At 30.3% G+C, this 22,770-nt stretch overlaps 3 protein-coding genes across 3 annotated transcripts; all 3 read left to right on the forward strand.

Annotated features, from left to right (window-relative positions):
* Window positions 1-1,829: 1,829 nt before the first annotated feature.
* On the forward strand, window positions 1,830-11,592 carry LOC135139632 (odorant receptor Or1-like). Its single transcript, XM_064069932.1, has 5 exons — window positions 1,830-2,557; window positions 2,605-2,704; window positions 2,758-2,862; window positions 3,138-3,197; window positions 11,533-11,592. The coding sequence occupies exons 1-5, from the start codon at window positions 1,830-1,832 to the stop codon at window positions 11,590-11,592; spliced, it is 1,053 nt and encodes a 350-aa protein (XP_063926002.1).
* Window positions 10,203-11,221, forward strand: LOC135139570 (odorant receptor 94a-like). Its single transcript, XM_064069866.1, has 3 exons — window positions 10,203-10,918; window positions 10,963-11,062; window positions 11,111-11,221. Exons 1-3 carry the CDS (start codon window positions 10,203-10,205, stop codon window positions 11,219-11,221), a joined length of 927 nt encoding a protein of 308 aa, XP_063925936.1.
* A 6,926-nt stretch (window positions 11,593-18,518) lies between the features above and the next one.
* LOC135139633 (odorant receptor Or1-like) lies at window positions 18,519-19,886 on the forward strand. The gene is made up of 5 exons (XM_064069933.1): window positions 18,519-19,252; window positions 19,302-19,401; window positions 19,457-19,561; window positions 19,626-19,781; window positions 19,833-19,886. Exons 1-5 carry the CDS (start codon window positions 18,519-18,521, stop codon window positions 19,884-19,886), a joined length of 1,149 nt encoding a protein of 382 aa, XP_063926003.1.
* Window positions 19,887-22,770: the final 2,884 nt, after the last annotated feature.

A 22,770-nucleotide genomic window follows, 5' to 3' on the forward strand; every position in this document is an offset into this window, starting at 1 on the left:
GCAAAACCCTCATTTCTCTACAAGAAATTACCATATGAAATATGTTTTTAAAAGGATAGAATTTCTTAGAGAAATATTGATGTTACAATTAAACTCCGCCCTTCGGTCTGATTAGAAATGAAAAACTATCACAATTGAGATCGGTCGGGTGGGTGAGGCTTAATTTTTGTTTGTTTGTTTTTTTTTAATATATAGAGTTTTCTTTGAAATCAGGATAGTTAAACATATTGTCAGTTTCTTGTTGGGAAAAGAAAACTTCGTTTATTAAGAAACAATGGACCAAATATAAGCCCCGCCCACCCACCCATTCTCAATTGTGATGAATATTTTATTCATCGTGAGCTGAAGGGGGCGGAGTTTAGTTGCAAAATCCTCATGTCTCTACAAAAAATTACCATATGGAATATGTCTTTTTCAACAATTTTTTGCCGCAAAGAACAAGAGATATTATAATAAAAAATATAAAGTCAATCCATAATTCAATAATTTTGGACTGTACTCCTAATGTAAGTCAGATAGAATATTTCCTCGTTTTTCTCGAAAAACTGAAGAAACGAAAACTGAAAAAATCTAGAATTTGAAAAATTAAAAATTGAAAACTCGTGAAATTTCAAATCGAAAACTGCACAATAAAAAAATTGAAACGTCCAAAAGTTGGAAAGTCGGAAAACTGGAAAATTTAAAAATGGAAACTAGAAGAGAAAAAAAAACAAAAAATTAAAAAATTGCAAATTGAAAAACTGAAAAAAGTGAAACTGTAAAAACAAAAATTATAAAATCGGAACATTGAAAAATTGAAAAATTGTAAAAATAACGAAAATAAAAAACTGAAACAAAACTTTGCAAATGGAAAAATTAAAAACTGAAAACTCGAGAAACTCAAATCGAAAATTTGCAAAATCTACAAATTGAACTGAAAAGTTGAAAAATTGAAAAATTAAATTTAAACTTCAAAACTCGAAAAAAAGAAGGAACAAAAAAATGAAAAAGTGAAAAAAAATCGAGTCAAATAAGCTACGGGATTTTTTAATTATTCGATTTTAATTTAATTTACAAAGACAACTTTCTGTTTTATAAACGTTTTGTTGACAAACTGAGGTTTGAAATTCTTCGTTGTTGTTTTTTCGTTGTCGTGTCGACCATTTTTGTTACTATTTGCCCCAATAAAATTTTGTATCGTCCATAAATATTTCGCGTAAATACATTTCATTCTAGAAAATTTAATCGATTCAGTCGAAAACGTGCAATTAACGCCTTAAATATTAATGCACCTTGGAGTTGCAGTTCAGTGAAACTCTCACGAGATCTTTTTGCAAATGTCAAGCAAAAAAGTAATAATTACCGTCACATAGAAAATTAATAAAGATATACGTAGCTCTTTAACAGGGAAATTTTAAAAATGTTCATTATTAATTTAAACCAACTTCATTATAATACTGACTTTGTAAGAGACCACTGGCATTTCTTGCGCAGAGGCAACAAGATTCACATCGTAGTTAATTCTTTAAAATGTCTTAAAAGTTACAACTATTGAAGATCTTCTAAAAATGTTTTAATTCTGTGTCGCAACAAGAAGTGTTAGCGTAATTTTCTATTTGATCCGTGAATGAGCTTGAGGTACGTATTTTACTCGCTTTGTTGGTATTTTTAAATTTGACACTCGTAAGTTTTTCGTTAGGTTTCCTGTGGAATGATATTTTTTCAGTTTTAGGGTGTGAAAGTGTCAGTACGTTTCTATCCACCACAACAAAAAAGTAAAGTTTAGTTCATTTTAGCAAAATGTGTGGAGAAAATTACCTGAAATTAATTTTTCTTCCAACAGTTAAGTCATGAACGTTCGCAAGAAATTCTGCTGGGAAATAACAATCCAACCCAACATCCTCCTTCTGAAAACCTTTGGATTTTGGCCTAAAGATGATGAAGCCTTTAAACTAGATTTTTACGCAGTACGTACCATAATTCTCGTTACAATATTTTTTCCAGTACCATTGTTTACGCAAGCAACAAATCTGTTCTTCGTTCTTGACGACTTAGTGGCTCTCACGGGAATTATCTACTTGCTATTAACAGAGATTTTGTGTACTTTTAAAATTTACTACATTGCCAAAAACATGTCCATGGTGAAAACAGTGATGACAATGTTAAACGATGACTTGTTTCAACCACGAGATATAAATCAGGTTGTCATGGTTCAACCAAATTTGGACCTTTGGAAGACCACCTACAAAGTGTTTATGATCATGTCTGTCGGTGGTAACTTATTTTGGGCAGCTTTTCCCTTACTTGATAAAGAAAAAAATAGGTTACCATTTTTGGCTTGGTATCCATACGACACGAACATTTCGCCTTTTTATGAAATAACTTACATCCATCAAGTGCTGACCTACACTTATGTTTGTTTTACTCATATCAACATTGATACTTTGATAGCTGCCTTCAATATGTACATTTCTTGTCAGTTTGATATTTTGTGTGATAACTTGAGGAAACTTCACTTTGGTGACAACGTGAAAGCTAATTTGGTTAAGTGTATCAAACACCATTGGCTGATTTTAAGGTAAAATTTTGATAAATATAACAAGGTAACTCAATACATTGTCTTAGGTTTGCTGAAAAGGCCAACCAGTTTTTTGAGTCGATCATTCTGATACAATTTTTTATTAGTGTTGTCATAGTAGGAGTAACTCTATTCCAGATAACTATTGTAAATTGTAGTGGTAACGAATCTGACTTACCAATAGTAATAAACTTTTTTAGGTTGTACCCTTCTCAACGGAATTTTTGTTTATTGCAGCTTACGGAGTAGCAATAGTGACGCAAATTTTTATGTATTGTTGGTTTGGCAACGAAGTGCAAGTGAAGGTAAGTAAAAATCAGCACCATCAATTTTAGTAAATAAAACAATAAAAACAATATCACAAGGAAATTATTATATCTAGTAATCTAACGTCACACATGCGCTTTCCTGAAAAAATCAAAATTGTGCCTGTGCTTCAGGGGCGAGGTAAGTTCTGTCTAAATAACTCAGTTTTTTGTTTTAGAGTAACAATGTATCCTTTGCAATGTACGAATCTAAATGGCTCGATTTCTCTATAAAGATCCAAAAAAATATCTGGTTTTTCATGTTCAGGTTACAGACACCTCTTAAAATGTCAGCACTAAATGTTTTTTACTTATCTTTGGAATCTTTTATGTCGGTAAGAACTCTCAAAAGAGTGAAGAATTTACCATGAGTAAATGATTTTTTAGATTTTGAAAACTTCATGGTCATATTTCGCACTTCTTCAACAAGTAAATACGTAAGAAGAAAAACACATTTATCTGTCCTCTTAGGTGGTCCAAGGCTACGAAAACTGTTATGTTAATTTTGATGTAATATGGAAAACAATAAATCGTAAACCTCAAACATTTTCCTCTTTCTGGAATATATTAAGAGGATTAAGTCTCCTGTTAGTTGTAAATTGTACACACTTTTATCCTAATTAAATTATTACAGAAATTGATTACACAATCCCTTCTTCAGGTAGAAACTGTGTAGACTAAACCTCGGAATGAAATAAGTATATAAAAATTATGTTCTGTTTATTTTTTCGTTCCCGCTGCCTTTACGTGTAGGTCGTACTTTGTTACTTCAGAAATTATCTCTGTTTGTTTATTATTTTGTTTTTTGTTTCCGAGCCAAGGTTCTAGTAATTTTAGCAATGAAGATTTTTTGGGCCAGATTTTTTTTTTTATTGGTTTATTCAACCTTTAACCCCTTATCTTCTACTTGTATTCTATTTCTATTTCAATTTTGGGACTTTTCTTACTTCGATTTTTGAAATTTTCATTTTTTTTCGAATTTTTAAATTTGAGATTTTTCACTTTCTTGTTGTTTCGATTTCTCAATCTTTCGATTTTTCAATTGTTCGGAATTAATTTTTCAGTTTTCGATGTAACGGTTTTCTTTCGATTTTGCGCTTTCTGGTTTCCAGATTTTCCGATTTTTCAAATTTTCGGAATTAATTTCTCAGTTTTTCGATGTTTCGATTCTTCATTTTTTCGGTTTATCGGTTTTTTAAGTTATAATTTTTCAATTTTTGAATTTTCCCATTTTTCGATTTTTAGCCATTTCCATTTCGCGATTTTTCAATTTTCCGATCTCAATTTCCCGATTTTTCAGTTTTTCGATAATTCATCTTTTCGACTTTTCGATTTTACAATTTTTCAACATTTCAGTTTTGGGATACGTGTTTAATTTTTCCGATTTTTCAATTTTTCAATTTTTGGCGTTTCTAAATTTTTGGATTTTTCGATTTCTCAATTTCTCGATTAATGGATTTTTTCATTTTTTGACTTTTCAATTTTTCATCTTTCCGATTTCTCGATTCCTTAAATTATCAATGTTTACGTATTGGGATTTTTCAATATGTGATTTTTAAATTTTTAGGCTTTTCGATTTTTCAATTATTTTCATTTTTTGATTCGTTAATGTTTTGATTTGTCGATTTTGTAAATTTTCAATTCTTCGTATTTTTAAATTTTAGATTTTTCACTCTTCTGTTGTTTCGATTTCTCAATCTTTCAATATTAGCTTTCTCCTTTCTAGATTTTTCGATTCTTCAATTTTTCAGCTTTTGGCGTTTCTAAATTTTTGCGTTTTTCGGTTAATCAATTTCTGGATTAATGGGTTTTTTAATTTTTTGACCTTTCGATTTTTCGTCTTTCCGATTTCTCGATTTGTCAATTTTTCGATTTCTCAATTTTTCAACTTCTCCAATTTTCAATGTTTACGTTCTGAAATTTTTGAATATGTATTTCGATTTTTAAATTTTGGATTTATCGACTTTGTTTTGTGATTTTTCAAAATTTTGCGAATTTTTAAATCTTCCATTTTTCGATTTTTCATTTTTTTTATTTTTCGATTCGCTGATGTTTTGATTTGTCGATTTTGTAAATTTTCAGTTTTTCGAATTTTTAAATTTTAGATTTTTCACTTTTTTATTGTTTGGATTTCTCAGTCTTTCGACTTTTTGCCTTCTCATTTTTCGATTTTTGGATTTTTCAATTTTTGGGAACTAATTTTTTCAGTTTTAAGATATTTTGTTTTTTCAATTTTTTAATTTATCGAGATTTTTAAGTTTAAATATTTTAATTTTGAATTTTCCCATTTTTCGATCTTTAGCTATTTCGGTATCTCATTTTTTTCGATTTTTCGACTTATCGATCTTTTAATGTTTCGATTTCGCGATTTTTAAATTTTCCGATCTCGATTTCACGATTTCTCAGTTTTTCAATAATTCATCTTTTCGACTTTTCGATTTTACAATTTTTCAACATTTTAGTTTTAGGATTCATGTGTTTAATTTTTTCTATTTTTCAATTTTTCAATTTTTGACGCTTCTAAATTTTTAGATTTTTCGATTTCTCAATTTCTCGATTTATGGATTTTTTTCATTTTTTGACTTTTCAATTTTTCATCTTTCCGATTTCTCGATTTTTCAAATCATCAGTGTTTACGTTTTGGGATTTTTCAGTTTTGGGATTTTTCAATATGTATTTCGATTTTTAAATTTTTAGGCTTTTTAACTTCCTGTTTTTTTTAATTTTTACTTATTCAATTTTCCAAAATCATGCGACTTTTTAAATTTTCCATTTTTCGATTTCTCAATTGTTTTTATTTTTCGATTCGTTGATATTTTGATTTCTCGATTTTGTAATTTTCAATTTTTCGAATTTTTAAATTTTAGATTTTTCACTTTTTTGTTGTTTCGATTTCTCAATCTTTTGATTTTTAGATCTTTCGATTTTTCAATTTTTCGGAATTGAACTGAAACGTTGATTCAGTTTTGGGATTTATGTGTTTAAATTTTTCGATTTTTCAATTTTTGGCGATTCTAAAGTTTTAGATTTTTCGATTTGTGAATTTCTCTCTTAATGGATTTTTTAATTTTTCGATTTTTCCTCTTTCCAATTTCTCGATGTCTCAATTTTTCGATTTCTCAAACTTTCAATGTTTACGTTTTGGGATTTTTCAATATGTATTTCGATTCTTTAGTTTTTAGCTTTTTCGACATTCTATTTTTTGTGATTTTTTAATTATTCAATTTTTCAAACTTTTGCGACTTTTTAAATCTTTGATTTTTGATTTTTCAGTTTCTTTATTATTCGAATTTTTAAATTTTGGGTTTTTCACTTTTTTGTTGTTTCAAATTCTCAGTCTTTCGATTTTTTGTCTTCTCCTTTTTAGATTTTTCGGTTTTCCAATTTTTCGGAATTAAACGGAAACGTTGGTTCAGTTTTGGGATTTATCATTTAAATTTTTCAATTCTTCAATTTTTCAGTTTTTGGCGTTTCTAAATTTTTGGATTTTTCGATTTCTCAATTTCCCGATTAATGGATTTTTAAATTTTTTGACTTTTCGATTTATCGTCTTATCGATTTCTCGATTTCTCGATTTTTCGATTTCTCGAATGTTCATTGCTTACGTTTTGAAATTTTTGAACACGTATTTCGATTTTTAAATTTTTAGATTTTTCGACTTTCTGTTTTTTTTATTTTTTAGTTTTCAATTTTTCAAAATTTTGCAACTTTTCAAATTTTCCATTTTTCGATCTTTCAATTTTTTGATTTTTTGATTCGTTGATGTTTTGATTTCTCGATTTTATAAATTTTCAATTTTTCGAAATTTCTTAATTTCATATTTTTCATTTTTTTGTTGTTTCGATTTCTCAGTCTTTTGATTTTTACCTTCTCATTTTCCGATTTTTCGATTTTTCAATTTTTCCAAATTACTTTTTCAATTTTTCGCTATTTCGATTTTTCAATTTTTCAATTTATCGGGTTTTTAAGTTTAAATTTTTCAATTTTGAATTTTCGCATTTTCCGATCTTCAGCTATTACGATATCTCGATTTTTCAATTTTTCGACTTCTCGACTTATCTTTTGATGTCTCGATTTCGCGATTTTTAAGTTTTGACATTTATGTGTTTAAATTTTTCGTTTTTTCAATTTTTCAATTTTTGACGTTTCTAAATTTTTGGATTTTTCCATTCCTTAATTTCTCGATTAATGGATTTTTTAATTTTTTGACATTCCGATTTCTCGATTTCTCAAATTTTCAAATTTTACATTTCGCGATTTTTCAATTTTAGGATGTTTCAATATGTATTTCGATTTTTAAAGTTTCAGATTTTTCGACTTTCTGTTTTTGTGATTTTTTACTTATTCAATTTTTCAAAATCTTGTGAATTTTTAAATTTTCCATTTTTCAGTTTTTCAATTGTTTTTATTTTTCGATTCGTTGATAATGTTTTGATTTCTCGATTTCGTAAATTTTAAATTTTTCGAATTTTTAAATTTCAAATTTTTCACGTTTTTGTTATTTCGATTTCTCAATCTTTCGACTTTTTGTCTTCTCCGTTTTAGATTCTTCGATTTTTCAGTTTTTCGGAATTAAACTGAAACGTTCATTCCGTTTTGGGATTTATGTGTTTAATTTTTCGATTTTTCAATTTTTGGCGTTTCTAAATTTTTGGATTTTTTTAACTTCTCGATGAATGGATTTTTTAATTTTTTGACTTTTCGATTTTTCGTCCTTCCAATTTCTCGAAGTCTCAATTTCTCGATTTCTCAATTTTTCAATGTTTACGTTTTGAGATTTTTCAATATATATTTCGATTTTTAAGTTTTTAGCTTTTTCGACTTTCTATTTTTTTGTGATTTTTTACTTATTCAATTTTTCAAAATTTTGCGACTTTTTAAATCTTCCATTTTTTGATTTTTCAGTTTTTTCATTTTTCGGATTTTTAAATTTTAGATTTTTCACTTTTTTGTTGTTTCGAGTTCTCGGTTTTTCGATTTTTTGCCTTCTCCTCTTTAGATTTTCCGATTTTCCAATTTTTCGGAATTAAACGGAAACGTTGATTCAGTTTTGGGATTTATACGTTTAAATTTTTTGATTCTTCAATTTTTCAGTTTTTGGCGTTTCTAAATTTTCGGCTTTTTCGAATTCTCAATTTCCCGATTAATGGATTTTTTTGACTTTTCGAATTTCGTTTTTTCGATTTTTCGATCTCTCAATTTTTCGATTTCTCGCATTTTCATTGTTTACGTTTTGAAATTTTTGACTATGTATTTCGATTTTTAAATTTTTAGATCTTTCGGCTTTGTTTTTTTATTTTTTATTTTTCAATTTTTCAAAATTTTGCAACTTTTCAAATCTTCCATTTTTTGATTTTTTGATTCGTCGATGTTTTGATTTATCGATTTTATAAATTTTCAATTTTTCGAAATTCTTGAATTTCATATTTTTCACTTTCTTGTTGTTTCGATATCTCAGTCTTATGATTTTTTGCTTTCGGATTTAATTTTTCAGTTTTTCGTTATTTCGATTTTTTAATTTTTCGATTTATCGGGTATTTTATGTTTAAATTTTTCGATTTTGAATTTCCCCATTTTTCGATCTTTAGCTAAATATTTCGATATCTCAGTTTTTCGATTAGATTATTCGTCTTCTCGAATAATCGAGTTTCCAATTTCGACCTTTCAACTTTTGGATTTATGTTCCTATTTAAATTTTTCGATTTTTCAATTTTTCAAATTTTGGCGTCTATAAATTTTCCGATTTTTCAAAATTTCGATATTTAAATTTTTAGATTTTTGGACTTTGGTGTTGATTGATTTTTTACTTACTCGATTTTTAAAATTTTGCGAGTTTCTAAATCTTACATTTTTCAACATTTTCATCTATTCGATATTTTTTGATTTTTGGATTTTTCAATTTTTCGAGTTTTTAAGTTTTTTCGATTTTGAACTTTCCAATTTTTCGATTTTTCAACTTCTCGACTTATCGATCTTTTGATGTTTCGATTTCGATTTCTCGATTTCGCAAAATCAGTCTTATCTTAGCAGATACTAGCCCCGCCCATTCACCCTTTATTTTCTCAAAGAGTATGTTATTTACCAAAATCAATCTTATCTTGGCAAGTACTAGACAATTTTTATTTTATCATTATTAATATAGGCGGGCGCAACATTACTGTATTCTAAAATTTCGAGCCCCGGCGTCCTCCACAACCCAGTGCTCGTATATTAGTATAAAATGTGATGATATAAAAACGAGAGGCAAATCGAAAGAACACCGTTAAATCGAAAATTGAAAAATCAAAAAATCTTAAAACGCGAAGGCAAAAAATCGAAAGATTGAGAAATCTAAACAACAAAAAAAGTGAAAAAATCTAAAATTTAAAAATTCAAAAAATTGAAAATTTCAAAAATCGAAGTATTTAAAAGTCCCAAAATTGAAATAAATATACTTAACATAAATAGAAGATAATTTTTGTATATTTCATACCGAGGTTTCGTCTTGTTTTATTTTCGAGTTGTCAAAATTCGTCAGTTTATTCGATTCCTGATTAAGTCAGGTTGTTAAAAAAACACAACTTCCCATTTAAAATCTACCCATGATAAATTTTTGTTAGAAAATAATGGTTTGTACAGATGTAGACGTTACTTGTTTAAACTCCATTAATTCACTTTTATTTTAAGAAATGTACTTTCTGAGTTGAACACCGAGAGAACAATCAATAATAGATTATTCAACAGTGAAAAAGCATGGTAGTTCAAAGTGTTAGAAAGGATAAACGAAAAAATACTGATGCACTGAAGAATCTTACGCCTTAAAAAGAAAATAAGTGCAGTATTCCCATTTAAAGCCCAATGGGTACAAGTAAAACTTAATTAATTGATTGATTCATTGATTGAATAAACCTTTTTTGTAAAATTTATTGCTACTTCATTATTAACATTCTTATTAACGTCATACTTATAACTGACTGCAAAAATCGATGATTCAAGTCTCCCAACCCGGCGCCTCCACCAAATCTGTCATTACAGTAATTCTCGCTTTAATGAAACCTATTTATAAAGAAAACACGACACCATTTAAGTTGTTTAGATATAAGTAATTTACTAAAATAATGTACATAAACCTACTAAACATTAATTACACTTTGCAATATTGATAAAATCTATCCACCAACACGATCAGCGTGCAAATACGTGACAATCAAGTTCATCCACACTACACTTAAGTAATTTTATATTTCTTAAATTATAAATCACTGTCGAGTATAAAAGCCGCAATTCTAGTACACGAACTCAGAACAAATATTAGTCCGCGTAATAAACACACTCTCACCATACAATTTAAATTAAAATAAATGGAGAAGTTCGACTGGAAAACTCCAATAAAAATCAACATCTTAAAACTAAAAGCTGTCGGGCTTTGGCCCCATAAAACCTACAAACTAAACTTGTACACCCTCTGGGCCGCCATATCGTTCATCTGCATCATCTCAGCCCATAACATCTTTCAAGCAATCAACATAATTTTTCTTCTAGACGACCTTAAAGCAGTAACGTCAATAATCTTTCTCAACTTATCAGAACTACTAGGGATGCTGAAAGCCTACTACCTTTTTCGAAACATGGCAATTCTAAAACAACTCATGCTAACTCTGAACAGTGACATATTTCAACCGAAAAACCAACAACAGCAAGAACTCATTGAACCGAATCTCAAATTATGGAGGCTTAATTACGTCGTGTATTGGGGTATGAGTTTAGGGGCTGTCTTTTTCTGGATAGCAGTGCCCGTTTTGGATAAGTCGGTCAAAAATTGGCAGCTGCCATTTTCCGCTTGGTACCCATTTGATACCAAAGTTTCACCGAATTATGAAATTACGTATTTGTATCAAGCGATTGGGGTTATTTTTGTGGCCATTTCGACACTGGGTGTGGATACTTTAATTGCCGCACTTACTATGTATATAGGGGCACAGTTGGATCTTCTGTGCGACAATTTGAAGCATCTGCGAAGTAAAAATTTCGAAGCGGAATTTTTCAAGTGCATCGAACACCACAAACAAATGCTAGAGTGGGTACAGAAATTTTGGTTTTTGTGTATTTTAGTTGTTGTAGGTTTGCAGATAACGCTACTAAATTTTTTAACTGGATTGTGTTTTTTCAATTTTTTATAAGTGCGACTTCTATTGGAATAACGATGTTTCAAATGACTGTGGTAAGTGATACTATTTGTTCTAAGTAATGGAACTATTTTAAGGTATAGGTTGTTCCGATGAGTGGAGAGTTTATGTCGCTTGTGTCATTTGAGTTGGCCATCGTTGTCGAAATTTTCATGTACTGTTGGTTTGCTAATGAAGTCATGGAAAAAGTTTAATATTTATCACACTTTACTAGCACGGATTTACATTGACATTCATGTATTTTAGAGCATGAAAATTCCATATGCTTTGTTTGAGTCTGAATGGATAAATGCGCCTCTGGAAGCAAAGAAAAGTATGATAATTTTTATAATAAGATGTCAAAGGCCGCTAAAAATATCTCCCTTGAATTTGTTCGACTTGTCGCTACAAGTTTTTATGAAGGTAATTAAAAATTGTTGGTATAACTTTTACAAAATTGTCGTAAAATTTATTGGAGTATTACTGGTTGCCTACTCCTGAAACGACTAATTTTGTATTTTTCCAGATTCTTCGAACTTCTTGGTCCTATTTTACGTTACTCCAACAAATGAGTTCTAGGAAATAAGTTTAGATAGATTTTAAAACACGCCCAATATTTCTTAATAAGCAATCATAGCACTCACAGAAAAAAATGGCAAATATGTCAAATCCACATAATGACAAAAAATTTATACTCAATTTATTAATGAATCAGATTATAACGAAAACGAATTTATAATAAATGTTCAAAATGCCTGCCTCTACTATCTCCACAAAGTCCTATCCTACGTTCAAAATTTCTACGAACTCTATCTAACATGTCGGGAGTTATAGATCTGCATGACGCTATTATCATTGTTTAAGTATATTATAGTTGGACAACCTATACGGACAATCACTTTCCCATGTAGAAAAGAATGAACATATATTTTACATCTCACTCGCTTCACTAGAAGTGGCGGTACCTTACGAAAGGGAGTAAAAATAGTCTGTAAGTACATGATGTCGATAAGGTAGTAAACGGACGTATTAGTCAGTACGTTGTACGGGGAGCAGTCACAAAGTAACCAAACGTAACGTGTTGAGGACTTTACATATATGTAATATATTTATATGTAGTGCATACCTGTTTCATGTGTGTGGTAGCACGTATGTTTGCACAAAAACAAATAAAGGTTAAGGTAACAAAAATTTAATATTATCGCGGTATATTATCCACGAACTGCATGGCTAACAAATATGCGTCCCTTTCACTTCCACTTTAAAAGCACAAAATAGGAAATTAAAAAATTGAGAAACAGAAAAGTCAAAAAAGCAGAGTCGAAGAATGGCAAACTTAAAAAATCGAAAAATTGAAAAATCAAAAACCTGAATAATCGAAAAATTGAAGAACTGAAGAACTGAAAAATCGAAACTTTGGGAAGTGAAGAAATGGGAATATAAAAAAATAGATTAATTGAGAAATCCGAAAACTAAAAATTCAGAAGCGTCAAAATTTGAAAAATAAAAAAATATTGAAGAACTGAAAAATCGAAAAATCTAAAATTTAAAACATTGAAAAGTTAAAATATCCTAAAACTTAAAAATGGAGAAATCCAAACATCAAAAAATCAAAAAAATAAAAATTCGTAAATCTAAAATTTAAAAATCGAAAAACTGAAAAATCAACGAATTGAGAAGTCGAAAATTTAAAAAATTGGAAAATTGAAAAATCGGATAAATCAAAAATCGAAACATCGAAAAATCGAGAAACCGAAAAGCAAAAATCGAAAAACCAACAAATCGAAAAATCAAAAGACCAAAAAAGAAGTCGAAAAATCGAAAAATTGAGAAACTGAAATAGGCCAAAATCGAAAACTTAAATATGGAAAAATTGATAAAGCGAGAGATTCAACAATCAAAACATCGAAACATTCGAATCTCAATAAATTGGGATCTCAAAAAATTTAAAAATTCGGAAATTTGAGAAAATAAAATATAGAATTGGAAACTCGAGAAACCCAAAAATCTAGAAATTTAAAAATTAAAATATGGAAAAGTTACATATATTATATAAAATTGAAAAATCGAAAGTATAGAAAACGAAAAACTGAAAATCCAAAAATAAAAAATCGAAAAATCTAGAAGTCGAAAAATCAAAGAATCGAAGTATTGAAAAATAGCAAAACTGAAAGAAATATCCAAAAATTGAGAAATCGAAAAACCAATAAGGCGAAGTCGAAAAATCGAAGAATTGAAGAACTGAAAAATCGAAACTATGTGAAGTGGAAAAATCAAAAATAAATTTTGAAAATCTCATAACTGAAAGAAATATTCAAAAAATTGAGAAATTAAAAAATTGGAAAATTGAGAAATCGAAAATCTAAAAAAGCAAAATCGAAAAATCGTAAGCTTAAAAAATCGAAAAATTGAAGAATTGAAGATGTGAAAAATCGAAGTCCAGAAATGGATAAATAAGAAAAAATACTTTAGAAATCGGAAAACTGAAAATTTAGAAACGTGAAAATTTGAAAAATTGAAAAATCAAAATATTTAAAAACCGTAAAATTGAAGAGAACAAAAATTGAGAAATCGTATCATTGAAACATCCAAAAATAAAAAAATCGAGAAATGGAAAATTTGAATAATGGAAGAATTGGAAAAGCCCAAAATTGAAATATTGAAAAATTGAGACATTTAAAGTTGAAAAATCGAGAAATCGAAAAGCCGAAAAATCTCAATAGCGTATTTATAAATCACAACATCAGGACTATGCTACTTTTTAAAATTTAAATAACATTATAAATTGGAAAATGTTATTTTTTTTCCAAAAATCTTGACGTCTAAGGTGAAAACTCGACACGGATGCATAAACCGTAAACGGAGGATATACTATTGTAAAATTTGGAGAATGCGTCATTTCATTGTTGGTGACAAATTTTGGTGAGTGTTTTACCATTTGATAATACAATTTGAAATGTAAATTTTGTCATTCGGGAACATTATATATTAAATCGTTAAGATGTTCAAGAACTTTGTTCACTTATTCATTGTAAAGTCCAATGGTCGAAACGGGTTAGTTCTTCGTAGTGGATGTGTATCAGGTCAACTCTAACGAATGTCGGCTTATAGATAAATCGCTTAAAGCCGATATTGGCCTGAGTGTGCTTTGGTCTGTAGATCAAACAAGTTCTCAGGCGACGAAAAGTTGCATGTTGAGGGAGACTTCGAATTACAAATCGTGCCAAGAAAGTAATAAACTTATATCGGTGTAAAATATTTGGGAGAGATGGATTTTCAGGTGCGGGACTAGCAGTAATTTTAATTTGTTTGTTGTCGTTCACGAAGTGAAAAACACAATTTCATTAAAATGTTAATTATAAAATTATCATCACTATTGATATTAATTAACACAAAATGGCACGCAAGTTATTAGTTGATTTCGTTAACAAATTCATAGAAACCTATATGGGATTTTTTCATGGCTTAGAAAATTAAAATGTAAAAAATACAATAACAAAGATTTTAAAATGCGGTTTACGAAAAATTGGTTGACCTGTGCAGAAAGGAAATTTTAAGTATCCTTTTTAAATTTTAGAAGTTACGGAAACTAGTTCAAGAAACAATTAGTTATCTCGTATTTTTGGAACAAAATCTACCAAAACGTCGGATAACAGCAATTGTTTTTCATAGAAACAAACAGTCTTCAAAGCAGCCTTTAACAACCCGATATTAGAAACATGCCTCTTAAGTTCTTAATGCGTTTTCTTCTGTCTTGTAATTATTTGTAATGTCAACGCCGAAAGTTTATGTCATTCTGTTATTTACTTTGAATATATATTTTCATTTTGTGTTAATATTTTTGTAACACCACGAATCTAAATTTTACTAAATCTTGTAAAACTAAACAATTATACCAGCTTAAAAACCCTTGGAAAGTTTCTGTCAGTTTGTATTAGGTTGTCCAACTATAATATACTTAAACAATGCTATTATCCTTTCACGTATTATCCGTTCACGATCTTTATATAGTAGGGTTGGCCATGAAAATCTAGTGAGTTTGTTGGTATTCGATGCAGAAGAATAAAAATTCCCTGAAATGTTTTATTAAATTAAAAGTCAAAAAATATGCCAGAAATATATCCATTGTTGCCGATACTTTCAGTTTTCAGTAGCAATGACCAAGTTAACGGTATCCATTTCTTAGAAAGCATAAAACTTTACGCTATTTAAAAGAGTTATTCGGCTTTTTGTAAGTGTTTATTTCATATGTAAGGAACAAACACTAAAATTTCACTTAAACATTGTTTTTATATAATTGAAGGTTCTACATACGACTATTGTCGCATGCCACATTTAGCATCTCATCTTTAATTCTCAATCATCAGTTCGTTCTGCTCGCCCACTTTTCTTAGAAATGGAAATTTCGACCTTTGTGAAGTGCCTATTTCCATATCTTTCAACTTCTTTTTTCACTTTTCTAAGATTACTAAAAGGGTTGGTAAAAGACAACAACCTTGCTCTAGTGCTTTGATGGGTTTAGCTCTTCTGAAACATTTTTCCAGCCTTAAATTGAATGATTTATCTATACATATAGCTATTACTAATGCTTACGTAAGTGCTCTTTATTTGCTTTTACTAAGTCCTTCCAAACGTTTATTAATAAGAACGTTACTATACGCCTTCTCCAGGTCCATGAAGAGTTACAAAAAAAAATGAAAATGTTTAAAATTTGGTGCAAAGTAACAACGTGGATGATCTAACTAAAATTATACTTATTTTGTTGTACGTCACGTAGTTTTTCACATACGACCTTGGTAAATTTAGAACGAAAGATGCGTAAAAATATCACCCCCCGACAAGCTACAATTCACTCCATTTCCATTATTTCGCTATGAAAATCTGTATCATCACCATAATTTTCAAATTCAGATTCTGAATCAGATTCACCTAGCCAAATAATGAAAGGAGGTATAGATTCGTACGAAAGATTTCCCATATTTTTTCCCAATCTGCCAAAATAAGTTTTTCACAATGTTTACAAAAATTTTGCCACATGCTTGGAGTACATTTAGAAAATGCCTCAAGACATAAATTCTCCACCCTATTTTTTAATGAAGTTTGAGAATTTATATGCTTGTTGTAATAGTTCTTACAAAATCCCCACGCCATTTCAATTGGATTATATTGACAATGGTACGGAGGTAATCTAAGAACTTCATGGCCACTTTTTCTTAATGTCTCGTCTACCAAATATCTTTTTTTTCTATTGTTTCTGAAGGGTTTAATTAAATCCCACAACTGTTTCTTCGAAATTTTTTTGTCAAATTCAACACTATGTTTAAAGAGCCATTCCTGAATATCACATTTTTTACTAGAAAAAGTGGGTGGTTTATCCAACTGAACCGAATGATACGGTGTATTGTCTAAAACCACCACACATTTTAGGTTCAATTTTGCCAAAACAGGAATGAGCTGATTAACCACCCAATTTTGAAAAATTGTCCCGTCCATCGTTTTATGATAGTCTCTATCGTTATTTTTTGAATTTAAAAAATTGTTACAACCATCCAAAAACCCCGTTGAAGAACCCGCGTGGGGAAGAGTAAACCTTGATCCTTCACTTTTAATTTTGGTGGGATTGCTTTTTAGATCAGTATCGTGCACCCAGCGACGAATGGACGAACCATTTTGATAGATCCATGTTTCATCCAAATACACGAAAGTCAAATTTTCTTAAGAATTTAGAAACTGTAAATATGTTCTCAAAAAAGTAATTTTGGCTGCAACGACATGTTTTTGTTCACATAGAATTTTGCCACCATTTACTTCCCTGTGTTTATAACCCATTGACGTAACAATTTTGTATAATGTGGTTCGCCCCCCTTTAAATTGCAACTGTTCCCTAGAATATGCCAAAAGAGTATCTACAGTGAAATATTCGTTGTTTTCATTAAGTTGCCAAATTTGTCATTGTAGGTCTTTCCGAAACATATAATTTGTAAATAAATCCGTTGGTTTTCGCTTGCCAGATAGTAATGTTTTTAAATTTTGGTCCCCTGTTGATAAAATTTTCGCCACACTTGATGTTCCCACCCATAAGAAAAAATATATATATATATATATATATTACAACGTATTTTTACATTATAGAAAATATGTTCGAGACCCTCATAGTTACTTCTTCGAAAGAAAGATCGGGCCTGTATTTTCGAAACTGCAAAAAACATCTTTTTGTTGCAGTAAAACTATTTTAGGCATTTTCTTTTTAAATAATGTCGCCATGATCCTTGAATCTGGCACAATGACAAATTATATATGCTGACAAAATTAAAACATTTGTTTGCTTGCCACTTTACTATATAAAGATCGTGAATGGATAATATCTATGCGTTCATTATTATTTAAAAATAATAATTAATCAAAGCTGTTTATGAAACGTAAAATGGGTTGCCTATGGAGAAATATTCAGGCGTGAACAGATAAAATGAACATCCTGTATATCATTCAACAAAAATCGCGCTTTATTTAAATTAACAAAATACCCTAAACAAAAACGAAAACAGTTCTAAACTTCATCTTACCTGAAAGCGAAAGCCACACTTCTTGTTTTTTAACTAAAACCAGCACGCCCACAAAAACACACACAACAATATTTTCACTGAACTTTTCACCTACTGCAGCTAAGTTTACATCGACTCTGATCGAAAACGTGCAATTAAGGTTTTAAGTATTAATGCACTTCAGAGTTGCAATTCTACGAGTGGAATCGAGACTGTTACGGACTCTTCCTGCAAGTATGAAACGTAAAAACGCCCATTCATCGGAATTTCTAAGTAATAATTATTATTTTCACGTGGGAATCGGACGAAGATACACGTGGCTATTTATTAGATGAACCTGAAAAAGTAATTAGAAGAGCTTGACCACAGAATGTAAGTATCCTTCAATTGTAATAAAAATGTTTAATAGAATATAATTACTCCCTATTGTTTTATAATTGAGTAGCTAAAAACTTGCTTTTCTTGCGCAGTTGCAAGCAAGTTGCACTTCTTGATTGGTTCTTAGAAATATTTCAGAAATTATAAATCCCAACCAAAGCAGATCCTAAAGTAGTTTTTAAATTTCGTGGTTCGAATTTCTTCAAACTGTGACAGAAGGTACTTTACTTACTTTACGATTTTTAGAACAATTTTTAGTCTAATCACTTATTCATGAGTTAAATATTCTCCTTCGGACTGTTTACCCATGAAAATAATTACAGACGATAGGAAAACGTTGCTTTGAACTAATTAATAAATGTTATAATTAAGGGTTTAAACGAAAGACAATTTCACTAAATCTACTAATTATTACGAAGCACTTGTCATTTAAAAAAAAATAAGATAATAAGTACTTTCCGACTTGTAATTAGTAAAAACACGAAAGTTCCAATTAAATAACCATGAGCTGATGAACAATATTTTCGAAGTTGATAACCCGTGTCGTCTAGTCGAGCAACCACTTCGACAAGAGTAACCAACTCTCAGAAACATGGACAGTCGTAGAAAATTCAGCTGGAAAGCGACAATAGAACTCAACGTTCTGTTTCTAAAAATGTCTGGATTTTGGCCCAGAAATGACGATACTTTCAAGCTAGATTTATACACATCACGCACCATAATTCTCGTCACGGTTTTCCTCCTAGTAGGACTACTCTCACAACTGATCAATCTCTTCTTCATCCTCGACGACTTAATCGCCCTCACTGGAACAATCTACATTCTCCTAACAGAGATTCTCTTCGCTTTGAAAATTTACTACCTTGCTAGAAATATGTCAATTGTGAAAAAACTGATGAGGATGTTAGACGATGACTTGTTTCAACCACGAGACGTCGGTCAGGTTGCTTTGGTTCAACCAAATTTAGACGTCTGGAAGATGATTTACAAAGCGTTTATGACGATGTGTTGCGGGGCTAACTTGTTTTGGGCGGTTTTTCCACTGTTGGATAAATCTAGCGAAGGTAATAGATTGCCATTTTTAGCTTGGTATCCATACAACACGAAAATTTTTCCGATGTATGAAATAACGTATGGTCATCAAGTGTTAAGCTACACTTACACGTGCTTTACTCATATTAACGTCGACACGTTTATAGCTGCCATAAATGTGTACACTGCTAGTCAGTTTGACATTTTGTGTGATAACTTGAAGAATCTTCATTTGAGTAACAATGTGGGAGCGAATTTTGCCAAATGTGTTAGACACCACTGGATGATTTTAAAGTAAATTTAATTCAATTAAAAAAAACTGTGTCATAATTAATTGTTTCAGTTTCGCCTACAACTCGAACAAATTTTTTAACTGGATTATTCTTTTACAATTTTGCGTTAGCGCCACGATTACAGCAATGACACTGTTTCAACTAACTATTGTAAGTTTTATTGGAAATTAGTCGTTTATTTAACTAAATATTTATGTTTTTTTAGGTTGAACCCCTCACGACTGAATTTTTCTCTTTCGTGTCGTATGGAATGGCAGCGGTAACACAAATATTCATGTACTGCTGGTTTGGCAACGAAGTGCAAATTAAGGTAATCAGTTACGTTTAACATTTAAAAAAAATCTCAATACTTATATTTACAATTCTTTGTATAGAGTAACAACTTACCCTTCGCAGTTTACGAATGTAAATGGACGAATTTCTCTGTTAAGACTCAAAAGAATATTTTTTTCTTTATTCTGAGGTCCCAGAAACCTGTGAAAGTGTCAGCATCAAATGTGTTCTACTTATCCTTGGAATCCTTCATGATGGTGAAAATTTCACAAACACTATAAAGTTGGTTGTGGCAATATTTTTTTTAGATTTTAAAAACGTCGTGGTCTTACTTCGCACTACTCCAGCAAGTAAGTTCTTGAAATACTGAAAATGTCATAATTGTTAATATGTATGTATAGTGTGTATGTGTAAGACAATACATTGTAAATAACAAAGTTTTAAACACACGGTTTAATAAATGCTACAGCTATATCATAAGTAAGTATTTTCGTTTATAACATCGCAAAATTACATACATCTGAATACATAATTGTTATTCTTGACTTTGAATTGTTTCCTTATAATTTCACGATATTTCAAACAGAATTTTTTGCGAAATAGTAGTGATTGTACGGTATGATTTTTTTTTAATTTGACATAAGGGGAGGCTCTGGAAACTAAAGATGTGAAAGACGTACGGAATAGTTTAATTATATTTTAAATAAATGTCACTGTCATTGCCACAAATGACGTTAAACTAATTAAGTATTAAGTCTTTCTTATTGTCGAAATAAGTCTACACATATTAAGAAAAAAAGGCAAAATATAGCCCCGCCCACCCGCCCTATCTCAATTGTGATGATTTTTTTATTCGTCGTGAGCCACGAGGGCGGGGCTTAACTGCAAAATCCTTATTTCTCTACAAAATTACAAACATGTCTTTGAGTATCGCCAAAGATGAGGCCCCATCCATACCCACCCCGATCTCAATTCTCAATTGTGATGAATTTTTCATTCACTGTCAGATCGAGGGGCGGGGCTTAATTGCAAGATCCACATTTGTCTATAAGAATTTATCATTTGAAGTTTGTTTTAAGGTTCTTGTTCTGAAAAAATGACTACGTATGTTAAAAAAAGCGAAATATAAGCCCCGCCCACCCGCCTTTAATCGTCGAGAGCCAAAGGGGCGAAATTTAATTGCAAAATTCACATTTCCTTACAAAATTTGCCATTTTAAACCTGTTTTAAATTTCTTTGAATACAAATAATCACCACAAGTGAGACGGGGTGGGTGGGCGGAGTTTATATTTTGCCTTTTTTTCTTAATATACATAATATTCTTTGAACAACAGGATACTCAAAAACATGTTTTTAATTTCTTGTAAAGAAATAAGTATTTGCAGTTAAATTCCGCCCTCTTGGTTCTCGCCGAATAAAAAAATCATCAAAATCGAGAAAGGGCGGGTGGGCGGGCTACCATTTTGCCTTTTTGTTTTAATATGTGTAGACTTCTTTTCACAATAAGAAACTTAAAACATATTTAAAATTTGTATAGGGAAATATCGATTTTGCAATTAGGCTCCGCTCCATAATTTAAAAGTCCATATTTCCTGACAACAGTGTACCAATTTAACCACATTTTAAGTTTCTTGTTATGAAAAGAAATATCGATTTCGCAATTAAACTCCGCCTCATAATTACAAAATCCATATTTCCTTGAAAAAATGTACCATTTTAACCATGTTCTAAGTTTCTTGTTGTGAAAAGATGGCTATGTATATTAAGAAAAAAAGGCAAAATATAAGCCCCGCCCACCCGCCCTATCTCAATTCTGATGATTTTTTTTACTCGTCGTGAGCCGAGGGGCGAAGCTTAATTGTAAAATCCTTATTTTTCTACGAGAAATTACCATGTGAAATATGTTTTTAAGTAATCGTGTTATACAAAGAAAACTAAATGTATTAATTAAAAAACAGAAGTAAAAGAGAAGCCCCACCCATCCGTCTCGATCTCAATTGTGATGATTTTTTTATTCGTCCTAAGCTAAGAGGGCGGAGCCTAATTGCAAAACACATATTTCCTCCAAAAAATGTATCATTTTAAACGTGTTTTAGGTTACTAAGAATAAAGAAAATCATCATAATTAATATTGGGTGGGTGGGCGGGGTTTTATATTTTGCCTTTTTTCTTGATATACAGAGTATGTTCTAATGAACAACACGATACTCAAACACATGTTTTTAATTTCTTGTAAAGAAAGAGTATTTGCAGTTGAACTCCGCCCTCTTGGTTCTCGGCGAATAAAAAAAAATCATCAGAATTGAGATAGGGTGGATGGGCGGGCTTACATTTTGCCTTTTTGTTTTAATATGTGTAGACTTTTTTTCACAACAAGAAACTTAAAACATGTTTAAAATGGAAAATTTGTGTAAGGAAATATCCATTTCGCAATTAGGCTCCGCCCCATTATTGCAAAATCCATATTTCCTCTCAAAAATGTACCATTTTAACCATGTTCTAAGTTTCTTGTTGTGAAAAGATGGCTATGTATATTAAGAAAAAAAAAAGGCAAAATACAAGCCCCGCCCACCCACCCTATCTCAATTCTGATGATTTTTCTTATTCGTCGTGAACCGAGGGATGGAAGTTAATTGTAAAATCCTTATTTCTTTACGAGAAATTATTATATGAAATATGTTCTTAAGTTATACAAAGAAAACTGAATGTATTAATTAAAAAAGAAAACTAAAAGAGAAGCTCCACCCATCCGTCTCGATTTCAATCGTCATGAATTTTTCATTCGTTGTCAGATCGAAGGGAGGGGCTTAATTGCAAGATCTGTATTTGTCTACAAGAATTTACCATTTGAAACAAGTTTTAAGGTTCTCGTTCTGAAAAAACGACTGCGTATGTTAAAAAAAGCAAAATATAAGCCCCACCCACCCGCCCTTCCTAAATTCTGATGATTTTTTTTAATCGTCGAGGGCCAAACGGGCGAAATTTAATTGCAAAATCCATATTTCCTTACAAAATTTGCCATTTTAAACGTGTTTTAAAATTCTAACAATAAAAAAATCATCACAATTGACATAGGGTAGGTGGGCGAGGTTTATATTTTGCCTTTTTTTCTTAATATACCTAGTATTCTTTGAACAACAGGATACTCAAAAACATATTTTTAATTTCTTGTCAAGAAATAAGTATTTGCAGTTAAACTTCGCCGTCTTGGTTCTCGCCGAATAAAAAAAATCATAGCAATCGAGA

Source organism: Zophobas morio, unplaced genomic scaffold (assembly GCF_036711695.1).
Source record: "Zophobas morio isolate AGI-343-1 ecotype UQ-CSIRO unplaced genomic scaffold, CSIRO_AGI_Zmor_V1 ptg000031l, whole genome shotgun sequence".
Classification (NCBI taxonomy): Eukaryota; Metazoa; Arthropoda; class Insecta; order Coleoptera; family Tenebrionidae; genus Zophobas; species Zophobas morio.